At 36.8% G+C, this 14921-nt stretch overlaps 1 protein-coding gene across 4 annotated transcripts in view; it reads right to left on the minus strand.

Moving 5' to 3' along the window:
• Positions 1–14630, minus strand: part of rnf157 (ring finger protein 157) — a 29727-nt gene extending 15097 nt beyond the window's left edge. For all 4 annotated transcript variants that reach the window (XM_046854841.1, XM_046854839.1, XM_046854840.1 and 1 more), the window contains exons 1-11: positions 13769–14630; positions 10043–10161; positions 4542–4630; positions 4305–4451; positions 3657–3774; positions 1833–1899; positions 1695–1738; positions 1555–1602; positions 1178–1249; positions 894–1053; positions 94–206 (exon numbers count right to left, since the gene is read on the minus strand). In XM_046854841.1, coding sequence (XP_046710797.1) covers positions 94–206; positions 894–1053; positions 1178–1249; positions 1555–1602; positions 1695–1738; positions 1833–1899; positions 3657–3774; positions 4305–4451; positions 4542–4630; positions 10043–10161; positions 13769–13856 — 1065 coding nt within the window. In that variant the 5' untranslated portion in view covers positions 13857–14630. The remainder of the gene's footprint in view (positions 1–93; positions 207–893; positions 1054–1177; positions 1250–1554; positions 1603–1694; positions 1739–1832; positions 1900–3656; positions 3775–4304; positions 4452–4541; positions 4631–10042; positions 10162–13768) is intronic.
• Between the last annotated feature and the right edge of the window lie 291 nt (positions 14631–14921).

A 14921-nucleotide genomic window follows, 5' to 3' on the forward strand; every position in this document is an offset into this window, starting at 1 on the left:
GGGGGGTATGGAGACGGATGATCCGCTGTAGCGACCCCTAATGGGAGAAGCCGAAAGAAGAAGAAAAAGAAGTGTGCAAAAAGATTTAATTACCGAATGTTCTTCAGAGTCTGAGGACTGGGATGCGATAGTTGGGTTGAAGCCGGTAGTGGAGACGGGACTTAGCTTTCTTCTCAAGGCTCGGATCTGCAGCAGAGCTCGAAATGCTGCGGAAGGCAAAGAAGTACAAACTGCACAGAATCAGTTCAGGTCAGTTATAGTTGCTCTGTTATTCTTACATGTTATGTCTATAAAGAAGGGTTAGTTTAGAGTTTAAGAGTCTAAGAGGCACAGTTTCAGGCCTGACCATTTAGGTCAGTGGTTCTTGTGAAAATGCAAGAAATAGGTTAAAAAACATGCACAACATGCAAAGGTTTAATCAATAACTGCAAAGAAATATCCATTATGTAAATCTGAAATACATTTTATCTCCTCAAAGAAGATAACCAATAAGAAAATATCCTCAAGGCAAACAGACTTCTGTGAAACTGGGTAGCTAAAATACACCCAAGGTGTACACACAAGTGGTAGCAATAACACTAATAAAAGACAATGTGTGGTCAACCCCCGATAATTTGTGGATTTTCGGAACTCGTGTAAGGTCTTAGAACGTAACCGGGGGAGTTCCGGGGGACCCCTGTATATATATATACTGTATATATAAAATGTCATACGAGGGGTGTTCAAGTCAAACCGTGACAGGACCTAGTAAGTGGCTCGTGTGTCCTATTACTGATGGCTGCCGCTCCTTTAAATTTGTTCTTTTATTTTCTGAACTTAAAAGTCAGGTTTGACTTGAACGTCCCTCGTATATAAACGTAAACGTAAAGAAGACACAAAAGACACGTCCTTACGCAGACGGCAGATTGGACAGCAGTTGGCTTGGTAGCGCAGAGTGTCTGCGCAGGTGTTGCACAGGCACAGGTGTCTGCAGGGAAGGATGAGTGTGTCGCGTACATCAGACAGACACACCACACACTCCGCACTGTTGTCGCTGATCTCATCGTCAGCTACCTGTTGGACCATAGTCCACATTTTACCTTCTAACCAGTGGATAGATCTCTTGATATTCATGTGATACATAACAGACTAGAAAATATACTAATCCAAAGGATGTTTAACAAAAAAAAATACTTACTTTAGATTCCTGGCTGTTGTATTTGTTTTCTATGCCATAAATCTCCTGAAGTAGGTAGCTAACACCATCCACCTGAAATACCATCAAATACTATTAGAGAAGCGTTTTTTTTCCACATAGTTTCAGATTTATGTGCAAAATGTAGAAATTCTTGTACAAGTTACATTCATGAGAGCATAGCTACGATGTAAATATTGACAATATCAAGCTGTTGAACAGAAACATTTACTTGTTAGGAAATGTTTCTATCTCGTAACAAATACGAAGCCAGGTTGCATTAGGCTAGTGAAGAAAATCGCAGTATATATGATGTCTGCCTGTATAATCTAAACAAAAGCTGTAGATGTGTAAGATAATTACACAGTCTGAGCTCTTACCACTTGCTTTTGCTTCAAAGGTTTCACACAGTAGCTGCCATCCGTGTGCTATAAAAAGAGGTACGAGTCATCGGATATGATTTGATTGTGTTTGACTTAAAATAAAATTTTTAGAACACTTAACATAAATCGTGAGATACCTTCTCGAAAGTGGCGAGGAGAATGTGAGCATGTCCTAAATGTTCTGTAGAAAAATTTATGAGCATCCAGAAGAATTCAGATCGGTGTGCAAATGTGAGGCTTTAATATAAAGATAATTAGTAGCAAACTTGACTTACCGTCTCCTTCATCCACCACCGCCTGCACCACCATGGGGAAAACCTCTTTATCCATGTCGAATAAAAGCTGAAAGATAGCACATCCCACACATCACACACACCACCTACGCCACACATATCATTGAACCGAATGCTTTGAGAATGTGATTCTAACAAAGGATTAAAAATAAATGCAAAGTCAACACCAGAAGGCACTCAGTCCTTTAATCAAACTGATTGACTCTCAATAGTTTTGTAGTCAACTTCTTTAATCTCTATCTCATACTGAAAAAATAAATAAACAGAAAACAGCTTCCTGAACTGCATTTAACTACCACTGACTTGTGCAATAAGAATCATGTCACGAGTGCAAAGTCATAATCAAAATTATTATATGAATAACACTGTTACTATCACTTTAATGTTTTTTTATATATTACAGCATTGTTGTAATCGTTTTCTATAGAAACAACTAATTCACAGAGAATTGAGTGAGGTATGAATGTTGAAGTATCATCTAAAACGAATGTGCTGTTATTCAATGATAAAAAAAAAAAAAACGTTAGGTAACAGTAACTTAGTGGTCCTCATATTGTGAAATCCATTTTAAACGGCACTAATTTTATCAACACGCGATTACTGCACCAATCTTTTTGACCATTTTTATTAAAAATAAATAAATCTAAAAGCGGTGAAATTAAAACCATTTAGCGCAACACGAGTTTTCACGACGTCCTTTCTTTACTCAGATATAAAAAAAATTAACTCCACCGAAAATGATTTTGAATCACTAAACATTTGTTTTACTGATGCGCCAAGTCTCAAATCAGCACATCCGGCAATTAAAACCGTCCGTGTGGAAACATAGCAAAAGTTCTGTTTTGTGTCGTGATGATTTATGTAATTTAAAACACCATAATTGAAAACCTTTACAAGAGTATTTTTACGAGGTGCCCTGTCATCCGAAAATGTACACAGTCTTGTGTAAGGAAATCGCTCAGTACAAAGAAAGAGGAGTATATTTTCTTTTCATGTGTCTAATAGACATAAACAAGTTATTTGAAAAACATCAATGACCTTTGAAAAATTGTCTAGATTTCATGCTTTATGTTGAGTTTCACTAATAATAAACATACTTTTGTATAAAGCATCCATATTTGTTCATATATATATATATATATATATATATATATATATATATATATATATATATATATATACACACACACACACACACACACAGTATATGCAAATACATGAACTAGCACCTTTTCCCCTGTTTGTTTTATGTCTTTGTTTATTTAAAACTAAAGTGTGCTACAATTTCTCTCAACAGAGTTTTAGGCTGATGGTATCCTAAGTCCGAAACCTAGTGAATCAGTTTTAATTTATCATATATAAAGACTCTAAGCACTTTTGTATGTTGCTCTGGATAAGAGCATCTACAAAATGCTGTAATGCTGCCATTCACAGCGATCCTTGAGACTTCTTAACAGCAAATGTAATGTCATCCCTGTCCTGCACCTTATTTACACATTTACTGCCAATAGCAATTAAGGGTGTATTGGCCACCATCCAAACACTGTAAACCTACACTAAATGTTGTTAAACATGGAAGGAGTCTCCAGTGTCAGGATATTGGAACAGTCAAGACATTTTCACAGTAGAGAGTAAACCACAAAGCATATACATACGGTGTATACACAGTTTATATCATACACTCTATGACATGTAATGAATTTAATACAATTGTACATGGATTTTTGTGTGATAATGCCCTCCTTACATTGTGTGAAAATGTTCTCCTCACACCTTAAGGACAAGAATCCTTGATAAAAACCTTACCTCCTCGTCTGACCACTCGGACAAGTTGACAGAATGCGAGGGAAGGCAGAACTGCTGGCAGACGCCTCTCTTAAAATGCACCGTCTCCGATTTCAGAGAGCTGTCCTGTGGCAGGTATCTGTCAATATACAACAAAAGCAGATTCGACCATCAGCTTATTATTAGATTGAATCCTTACGAGAAAACAACACGAGAATTTGAAATTGCTGAAAATGTGTAAAATGTGCTTTTAGAATTTCTTGGGTCGATTAAAACTGCAGCTGATTACAGCATGCACTACCACAACCTTGCTGTATCTGTACACACCATATCTGTTTCTTCTTCATATACTTTTTTAAAGGTAAAGTTACTTGTCACATGTACATTACAGCACATTGAAATCCTTTCTTTGTTTATCCCAGAGACGTTAGGAAACTGGGGTCAGAATGCAGGGACAGCGGCCCTGGAGCACAGAGGGTTAAGGGCATCTTAGCAATTCTATGGCTTGAACCTCTGACCTTCCGATCAATAACCCAGAGACTTAACCACTAAATCTATCCATCCATCCATCCATCTATTCCCAGGTTATCATTGGTTCATATACTGAATAATTGTGCTGATGTTATTAAGGTCAACCATAATCTTTTACTCTCTACTCATTTTACTCACACTGGCACACCATTGTGGAATTCCTCAATAGCTTGGTAGTAAATAGTGATGGCAACTTGTGTATCAGCATCGAAGGTAAACTCAATGTTGTAGCAACTGCGACTCTTTCCAGCCTCCTGCCCGGGCAACTTCATGTCTTCGCTACATCTGTCAATGAAATCTCAGTGTTTTTAAATCACAAAAAGAGGACAACTTGATAATTAAATATAAAAACCGCAATGTGGTTAGAAGTCTCACCTGACCAATCGGAGAGTATCTTTTCGTATGTTGACCAGACTTCGGAGGGTCTTTACTGGTTCGTGAGGCGGTGGGGCGGTGTATGGGAACTAAAGAGAAAAAAAATTATGAAACATAATAGATGCTGCTTAAACTGTCAAGAAAAGATAGTGTCCAATGACCAGTCTCCTACTATCTCTTGTGTTCACAATAATGATGTCTAAGAATGGAAGTAAAGAAACAACAACCAAAGTTCCTTCAAGCCATCTTGTACCTGTTCCCCTTAAAATGAAATCAAAATGGGATTTTTCATAGCTTAGTGGCTAAGGCATTGAACTTTGGCTCTAATGGTTGTGAGTTCAACTCCCAGCCACACTCAGCTGCCACTCCTGGGCCCCTGAGGAAGGCCCTTAACCCCATAGCTGCTGCTCAGTTGTAAGAATGAGATAAATGTAAGTTCCTCTGGATGAGGGCCTCTCCTAAATGTCATAAATGTAAAGTCAAATAAAAATGTATAGTGAATTCAGTTATGAACAATGCTACATAAAAGATCCAATAGATGAACATGGGAAGTGGTATCTTAATGGTTAAGATCAGGAGGTTGTGATTTCAAATTCCAACACCACAAAATGGCCATTGCTGAGCCCTTGAGCAAAGCCCGTAAACGTCAAGTGCTCAGTAGGCAATTATAAGTTGCTGTGGATAAGGCCATCCGCCAAATGGCATAAATGTAAATGCTGTAAAAACTTTAGTTGTCGAGTGCTATTAAGGCTTGAGTCAAAAATGCCAGTTCAACTCTCTTGTAAAAAAACACTGATGCGTACATTATTTTCCCTTCATCTCAGGAGGGCTGCTCACTGATCAATAGAGATGTTAATGGACAGAAGCTTCCATTTTGTGCACTCTTAATTCAACAGTTTCATCGAGCTATTCCATCCATGTCATCCAGAGAACTATGCAGATCATCCATTTTGTCACATTAACGCAAGGAATCTGATAGTGAGAGGGAAGATGCAAGTGCGGACCATGTATTAGAAGGGCAAATACACAAATCATTGAAAAAAACAAAGTATGAAAGCAGGGAATGTAGACATAACAAGAAAAATAAAATCTGGTAAACAGTGGGAGGCCAAAAAATGAAAGAACTGCAGTAAACTGTGAGCATGGATGGATGGATGGATGGATGGATGGATGGATGGATGGATGAATGCATGGATAATATTAGGCAGGGGGTCATAATGTTATACCTAATCACTGTGTATATATTAGGGCTGTTAATTATTCAAATATTTAATTGTGATTCAAAAACATTTTTACTTGTTCTAAATGTACCTTAAATCAATACTAGTTTTTTTAAAACTCTATTAACACGGGCATGAACAAATATGGACGCTTTCTGCAAATGTATGTTTATTATTAGTAAAACCAAACTCAACATAGAGCATGAACACTAAATATTCTTGTAAATGTTTTAAAGTGATTATGGTGTTTAAATTTGTCAGGACACCAAACAGAACTTTTGCTATGTTTCCACACGGACAGATTTAATTGCCGGTTGTGTGCATGATGGCGGATTTTGGAGCTTGATTTGTTACTTGGCGAATCAGTAAAACTAATGTTTAGTGATTAAAAATAATTTTCTAGTGGAGTGTATTTATTTTTTTTATATCTGGATAAAGAAAGGATGTGATGAATAAAAATTACTATTTTCTCTATACTTATTTATATTTTTTAATAAAAACACACAAACAAATGTTAATTTACATATTAACAATAAAGGTTAACGTGTTAATTTTGACAGCCCTACTATATATATATATATAATTTCTTTTTTTTATTATAATTGTTATTATTTATTTATTTATTTATATGTGTAAAGATATATATAGCTGAAAGTATTGGGTCACCTGACATTTCCTGCTATATTTGGTTCTTTTCCAAACTGTTACCATAAAGCTGGAGGCATTTAAGTGTACAGTTGTACATTTTTAGATCAGCTATAATACAATTTTGCATTCACTTGAACTTGGAAACCCAAATCCTGCTCCAGCATGGCGATGCCCCTGTGCACAAAGTGAGCTCTTTGAAGATCTGGTTTACATGCTTTGGAGAGGAAGATCTTGAGTGGCCTGCTATAGAGCTCTGATCTTATCCCTACTGAACACCTTTGGGATGAATGTGAATGCTGACTGCACCCCAGGTCTCCTCACCTACATCAGTACATCAGTTGTTCCAGGTCCTGCCTTTCATAACACCCTTGTGGCTGATGAACACAAATATCCATTAACACAATCCAAAATCTAGTGGAACATCTTCCCAGAAGAGTGGAGGGAATCATAAGAGTGAATTGGACTAAATGTGGAATGCAATGTTTAAAAATCACATACCGTACTTATGACCAGGTGGTATATTTAAAATTTATGACACATTTAAAGAACCTGGTAAAATGTTTTTTTTTTATAAAATTTGCATATATTATGTTTGCAGTGTGATTGTATGTTAATGCTTGGAGTTTTCATCAACATGTCACTGAAATAGCCTTTAAAGAATGGCTGTCAATTCATTTTTTATTTAACTATAACCCGTACTTTAACCCCTGCAAACTTTGTGTTACCGTTTGAAGGAGCAGTTTGTTCCCTTTTCCCAGAATAAAACATGAATTGAAATTGTGGCAAAAACCCATTTCTTATGATAGTTTGCTGTTGGATGAAGCTAACTGAGCGGAGCTAATCTATGTGCTAGTAAAATTTATATTTATATTCCTGACACTAGTCGAATCCCTTGTATGACTTTACTGTATGTCAGAGTTTTTTTTTAACCGTTTGTTAGAAATTATACAAATAATAGGTTTAATATTGTCTGTAAAAATCAGCTAATTTATCAGCATATCACTTCTTTGTATCTGGCTCGAAATTTTCTTCACCTCTTGTTCCAGGTCCGTCTTGGCTACATGCCTGGATCTTGGCTGAAATGTCTGTCCTGTTATACTGTAAGTATTTAAAGTATTTATTTAACATAAGGTTACTTTCTCATGTTCCTCATTTGCATAGCCTGTGTGACTCAGTTCTGTTTTTCACGCCATATTACAAAAGTTCTGTTGTTCTTTTTTTGTTTGCACAACTTTACATGCTTTCTTTGTATCTCCCAGTATTGACCTATAGTAGCCTGGGGGTTTAATATCATACACACATACACACATCGCTCGATGCATCTTCCCAATTTAAACAGAACAACTGACTAATAAAGATCTGCTGAATACATTTTAGAATGGTTTTGTAGATTGTTTGGTTAGATTTGATAATGCTGCAATGAGCTTTTGTGTTCCTTTACACACTATATGTACAAAAGTATTGGGACAGTCCGAAGTGGTTCCCCAAACTTAACACAAAATTAGTCACATGACTATATAGAATGGTTTTGGATGTGTTAGCATGAAATTGACAATTCACTTGAAATAGGAGACCCCAAGCATGACAATGCCCCTGTGCTTAAACCCAGCTCCATGATGATTTACATGGGTTGGAGTGGAAGATCTCCTGCTATAGAGCTCTGATCTCAACCCTATTGAACATGGAATGAGATGTTTCAAATATATATATATATATATATATATATATATATATATATATATATATATATAGTAAATATTTAATCACATATTTAAATCTCGAAAAAAAAAAACAATCCACATTGTTTAGCTGCTGTCTTTAGACTTTGTATGAACCACTATATGGTGCTGGTTTCCCATATACTGAATAAGCTTATTCTTCAAATAAAAGGAAAGTTGAATAGTGAATCACCAGTGCCAATTTAATTTAAATGTAATCTTAATCCACATCCAGGAAACTGTAACAGAGTAGCAGATATTTTTAGAGCTGGGTTGTGGAACTGATGAAATTATCACCTACTCATTTCATTTCAACACGCTAGTATTGTGGATAAAGTAGGATGTTGCTACTTTTGTTGGGGAAGTTGTAGCTCAGTGGTTAACGCTGTGGGTTACTGATCGGTAGGTTGGGGGTTCAAGCCCCATTACTGCCAAGCTGCCACTGTTAGGCCCTTAATCCTCTTTGCTCCAAGGGTGATGTATCAGAGCTAACCCTGTGCTCTGACCTTAGCTTCCTAACAAGCTGGGATATACGAAGAAAGAATTTCAATGTGCTGTAGTGCAGCGGTCCCCAACTTTTTTTGCGCCACGGACCGGTTAAATGTCGGACAATATTTTCACGGACCGGCCTGTAAGGTGTGGCGAATAAATGTAACAAAATAAAATGATACGACCGGCATTTTCTGGTATTGGTATTTTCTAAATATAATAATAAACGTGAATCCACTGTGTTGATGTTTGTTTATTTTGCTCGCTTGGGGGTTTGAACTTAGCGGTAATGTATTATGTGTTAGCGGCCGGAGCCCCTTTAAGAAGGTAGTGGATGGAGGTAAGACATGTGACCGAGGCATCATGACATGCATCAAGAGTGAGTCATAGACAGATGTGGCAGAGAGAATCCAGTAATTCTCCAAAATAAAACAACGTTCAGAATCAGAATCAGATAATAAATAAAACAGAAATAATGTAAGTTATGTATTCTTTCTGTGCGGCCCGGTACCTACTGACCCACAGACCGGTGCCAGTCCGCGGCCCTGGGTTGGGGACCACTGATGTAGTGTACATCTATGTGACAAGTAGAAGTCTCATTCTTTCTTCCTTTTTTTTTTGAACGGAGTCAAATATCAAAAGAAGTCATTTTGAGAAGTATATGCATTTCAAACATACAGTAAACAGAATATGGTTTTCTATAGTTACAGACACACAGTGAGGGAACACTTACACCATGCAAACTCTCACACTAATTGTTGTGCTCAGTAGCTCCTAGTTTTATAACCACAAATGGCTGTAAAAGACTGTAGAAAGATCATTACTCATGATCTTACATTCCAGTGCTCATGTTAGTTCTCACTCTCCAGTGTTCTGTATTGTTTAAAGATTATAATCACACTCTTGATGTCACCCAAATGAGGATGGGTTCCCCTTTTGAGTCTGGTTCCTCTCAAGGTTTCTTCCTCATAACATCTAAGGGATTTTTTCCTTACCACAGTCAGTAGCAGCTCAGTTTGGTGGTGCTCATGACCTTCTAGCCCAAAGTCCAAACCCTTAACCTGTAAGTTACCACTTCCCATAGTAATCCCCAAGGATCTAGTATTCCCAATTCATTACACATGGCAGTGGGACTGTAATGTAAAACTCACAGTTCTGAACTTTATTCTTTTCATTTATAATCAGTACTGACTCACATTTCCACATTTTCTGATATTCATAATAAAACATTGAAGCAATGATGTCCAGAAAAGCAGGCAATGAAATCCGGCACAATGCGAGGCCTTTTCCTTTCGCATAAATATAAAATAGAGCAACGGATTTAACCGTATTACACACTTTCTTATGTCCATTATTATTTCATTTCTTTATGAAATGAACCACCTGCTGTATTGCATCTCATTTAGGTCATTATTGAGCGTCTTACTGTGACTGGTCTGTTTCCCAGGAAGTTGAGATCTGTATTCTCTCCAAACAAGTACCCCTCTGGGTGGGTCGAATCAAACTTTTCTCCTCCCATGATGAAATGGCTGGCAAAGTAGCTTCCTGAACACAAAACAAAACAAAAAAAAACACAGCAAACACACAATCAATAAAACCTCTTAAAATATAGGCACATTTCTCACATCCAACACAATACAGCAAGAGCCAATTTTCAAAAGAAATTCTTTAACCTACATTTTTATTTTAATATTTTAAGATACAACAGACTCCTATCTTTTTTAACCTAGTTTTAAATAATTTAATACATTTTTATTGTTGCAACACGCTCAGGGACTGGAATGTTTGAGGCTGGTGTATATAATAAAGGGTGTGATCAAACTCAGGAATGAATATTACAAATAATCCATTAGATATATTATCTGTATCTGTAATAGAGTAAAAGTTTGCGGACATCTGATTATAAGATTCGTATGAACATTCCACATTCCATCCATTCTTCTGGGAAGATGTTCCACTAGATTTTGTGGAGTCAGCATTCACATTCATGTTCAGTTGGGTTGAGGTCAGAGTTCTATAGCAGGAGATTAAGTTCAAGTCTCCAAGTTCTTCGTGGTAAGTCTGGAGAATCACATCAATACTTTTGTCTATAGAGTATGTATATGAATTAAATATAATACAAACCATTTACGAATAAATTAACAACACACACTATGAGTTTCCATTTTGCAAATAAACAACAATGTTTTCACTGACAAACGAATCAAATAGTAACACAGAACAGGTGAACACAAACAGATAAATGTGTTTCGTCTCTTAGCATATCTACATTTCAAACATTGTGACAAAAAAACTCGATTATAAATTTTGATATAAAAACAAACTTTAATAATGTACTCTTCCTCATTGCACTCATACCATATTTCAGCTCGTCTGACTAAACATTGGATGATATATTGATATAGACGGTATTGATTCATGTGCAAAATGCATAACTCTGAGAAATGAGGACGACATATTTATTCGACATATTTATTGACACTGCAGGCTGGGTTTGTGTCTAGCCTTAATCTCTGAATGTCAGTATGTCCTAGAGAAACAAAACCATCCGTATGAGTTTTAAGGGAACGTAGTAATAGGATTATTAAGAGTTTAATTTCCGATTCACCATCTGCCAATACTGTGGTGGCTAATTTCTCATAAAAATGTCAACTTTAGCAATAAGAATAAGATCCCCAAGTATGAAAAGTCTTTTTCTACAGAAAAAAGCTGTGGAGTCTTATTTTTTATATTTTTACGCCACCATTACCTTCCGAACCTGATGGTGGCATGAGCTACCTCTACCTATCAAAAAAGAATTTCAGTGGGTTGTTCCTTGTGTTGAACTTACCAGTAATGAGAATAAGCACATAGGAACTGAATAGTAACTAAAAATAAAATAATTGAAATTTATTAATGTCAACTGTATTTCTGTTAATTTTATATTATAATTATTGTGCTTTGAATATACTTGGATTTACTATGGGAAGTTGTAGCCGACTGGAGAACATGTAGGACTTCTGATCGGAAGATCACAGGTTCAAATCTCAGCACCATTAAGCTGCCATTGTTGGGCCCTTGAGCAGGGCCCTTAACCCTCAATTGCTCAGCTGTATAACTAAGATAACTGTAAATCGCTCTGGATAAGGTCTGCCAAATGCCATAAAAAAATATGAAGGTACTTTTTACAGCACCAGCTTGGCGATACTGGGGCTTGAACTGGCAACTTTCCGGTCAGTAACCCGGAGCCTGAACCACTGAACCACTACTGACCCAACAGCATATGTAATTCTAGGAGTTATCCCACATGCATTCATTGTACTGAGGTTAATCTAGTTTCATGAAAATTACTATAATACTGATGCTGCTTTGAGTTCAAAGATGGCAATGACTCATGCAGTGTATAAATAAGAATAATGTTCTGACTTGTGTTCACATTCCTCAATGGGGAACAAATACAATAGATTTTAAGATGTACGAACACCATCCTGAGTAACAACAAAAATAGTAGATGTTCCTACATTTTCTATATATTTCTCCAAATTTTTTTTTTAGATGATAAATTTACATATAGATCTTCTTTTAAAAAAAAAAGACAAAATCTTCAACTCAGACACAGATGAATAAGACGAAGAAATTGAGTGATAGGATACTGTAAATACAGGATAAAGAATGAGCCGCCATCGAGAAGAACAAAGAGACGGATGGATAAGCAGGTAAAATGCATCACACCCCAGTGGAACATGTATGGTAGACACTAATTCACATCTTTTTATTATAAATATGACATTTAATGTCGGGTGTATATCTAGTAATCACTCCTTAGACTAGCTAACAAGACAGATCCTTTGATTTTATTGATGTAAATCAGCAGTGTACTACAGCATGCAGAAACCATGCATGCTCTAGTAACATAGTCTACACACCAGCGTGATTCAGACATGACCTTCCGACCTTCGTGTGCGCCGTGACACACTGCACTTCTGTCATAATATTGAGTAATAGCGATGGCATGAAATCAGAAGTGGGGTGACCTTATCGTTTGTATGCGGAGTATTATACACCCACACACCGCCACAGTGCGACGTGTTACTACTGAATATCTGCATGGTTTCTAAGTGACGGAACCTTTCCTATTAGAAGCAACTGAAACGTGCCTTTCTGTCTCAATCCGAGTAAGAGTGGTGAGGTACGGTGTGGTGTGGTGTGATGTGATGCGGTGCGGTACAGCGTGGTATGGTGGTAGCATGGGAGGGTGTAGCAGGGCTGGTGGTGGGTGGGTGTAGGGGTTGGGGGGTATTGTCACAATATCAAACTTCCAAATGATTATTTCTGGTATGAGCTATTGCCTTTCAATATCATTCTTCTGTCTCTATCTTAATTTATTATTATTATTATTATAATTATTATTATTATTATTACTAATAATTATCATTATATTATATTAATAAATAAAAATAATAATAATGATGATGATTAGTAGTAGTAGTATATACATTTAGTTTATTAGTATTCTCATCATTAGTGTTTTTTAATTCATTAATTCCTAATTAAAAAAAACACTGTCATTGAAAGCCAGTTCTGCCGAATACTATAATATAGAGATATGCATAATTTATTATCAATTATAAAATAATAATAATAATAATTTAAATAGCATTGTAGGTTAAAAAGTAGTTATAATTTTAAATATAATTATATATTCTACTATTACTAGTGTACTGATAATGAAAACATAATAATAATAATAATAATAATAATAATAATAATAATAATAATAATAATAATAATTGCTTTACACAAATTATATTTTTCTTTTGAAATATGTCTTCTTATATATGAGTGAAATGCAAAAAAAAATAATACTGAATGAAAAAAGTTCAAATAGAGTATAGAGATAATTGTTTACAGAGAGGTTGCATATGTTTGCATATGTTATTCAAAATTATTTGAGACAATAAGTGGATAAAAAATGACAATAAGTGGAGCTGAACTGATGAATTCATGAATGAAGAACAATGAATGATACCTGAAATGTTGTTTCGTGTATATGTATAGATTATAAATATATAGATGTGTAAAAAAAAACCATGACATTTATATATTAGAATAAAATAAATTACTTAATATTATAATAATAAATAGAAAAATGCAATATATGTTTGCTCCTCACCACTTTTGGGTGGGTATCTGTAGACTGAGTTGGATGGGATATCCACCTCCTCCACTCCAGCATTCTGTCTGCTGGTTAGAGCTCCCATTTCTCAGCATTCAGATGGAAGCCCAGCCTCACTTCTCTTCTATCTTCTGCCTTCAGAAAGAAAAGCTGCACCTCTGATGACTTATGAGATTCTGGAGTGTTCGTGGGACTGGAGGCGTCCTGAGCGCTTCCTCTGCGATCTTCAGTCCCTGGATCGAGTCCTGTCCCAAACTCCCTTGTCTCTGTCTCTTTCCGTCTCTCCACTGTCCTTTAGCTATCTCTTGGTGAGCAAATGCATGGCTCAGTCCGGCTGCTGCGGCAGAACAAAAGCCGCTTCTCGTTAACGGGGATGGGATTCCTGGGATCAGCTGGTTCTTCTGTCCATGGTGATGCTGAGGCTTTTATCCGAGCGCTGTCTCCAAGCCCTAATGGCCGCTTCTTCTTCTGCTTCTTATGACGTCACACCGTAGAGCCGACCTTCCCAAATCTGTAGAGCACTGCAGTGCAGCCAAGCCGCACACACACACACACGCGCGCGCGCGCGCACACACGCACACGCGCGCACATCCATTCATTATTACACTGTACCAATTTTCCATCTGTTCTTGACAGTTTTATCTCCTATACAATGTTATTTCTAAAGGACAACTCAAACTACACACTGTATGAGCAAAAGTATGTGGACAGTTGACCAGCACAACCAGATTGCTGAACATCCCATTCCAATATGGGATATGCTGATATAATAAGCTCCACTCTTCTGAGAAGGCTTCTTTAGAAGGTTTGGGGATATTTTTCAGCTGCTGTGAGGATTTGCGATCATTCAGCGACAAGACCAGGCAGTATTGTTGATTGAGGAGGTTTGAGGTGCAGTTCATTCCATTGGGGTTGATGGGCAGGATCTGGGCAGGAAACTTGAGTTCTTCCAGTCCAGCCCTAACACAGTGTGTGCATAGGGTTCATTTTCATGTTGGAACAGGTTTGGGCTCGGACTGTTAGGTCCAGCGGAGGGATGATCCAGCAAAAAACCAAATTCGTCCATGTGGGTTTGATTTTCAGGTGTCCACTAACTTTTGACTTTTGAGTGTATATCTGCAAATATTCTTTTGTTCATTTGTAAGAGCCA

This window comes from Silurus meridionalis, chromosome 7 (genome assembly GCF_014805685.1).
Source record: "Silurus meridionalis isolate SWU-2019-XX chromosome 7, ASM1480568v1, whole genome shotgun sequence".
NCBI lineage: Eukaryota > Metazoa > Chordata > Actinopteri > Siluriformes > Siluridae > Silurus > Silurus meridionalis.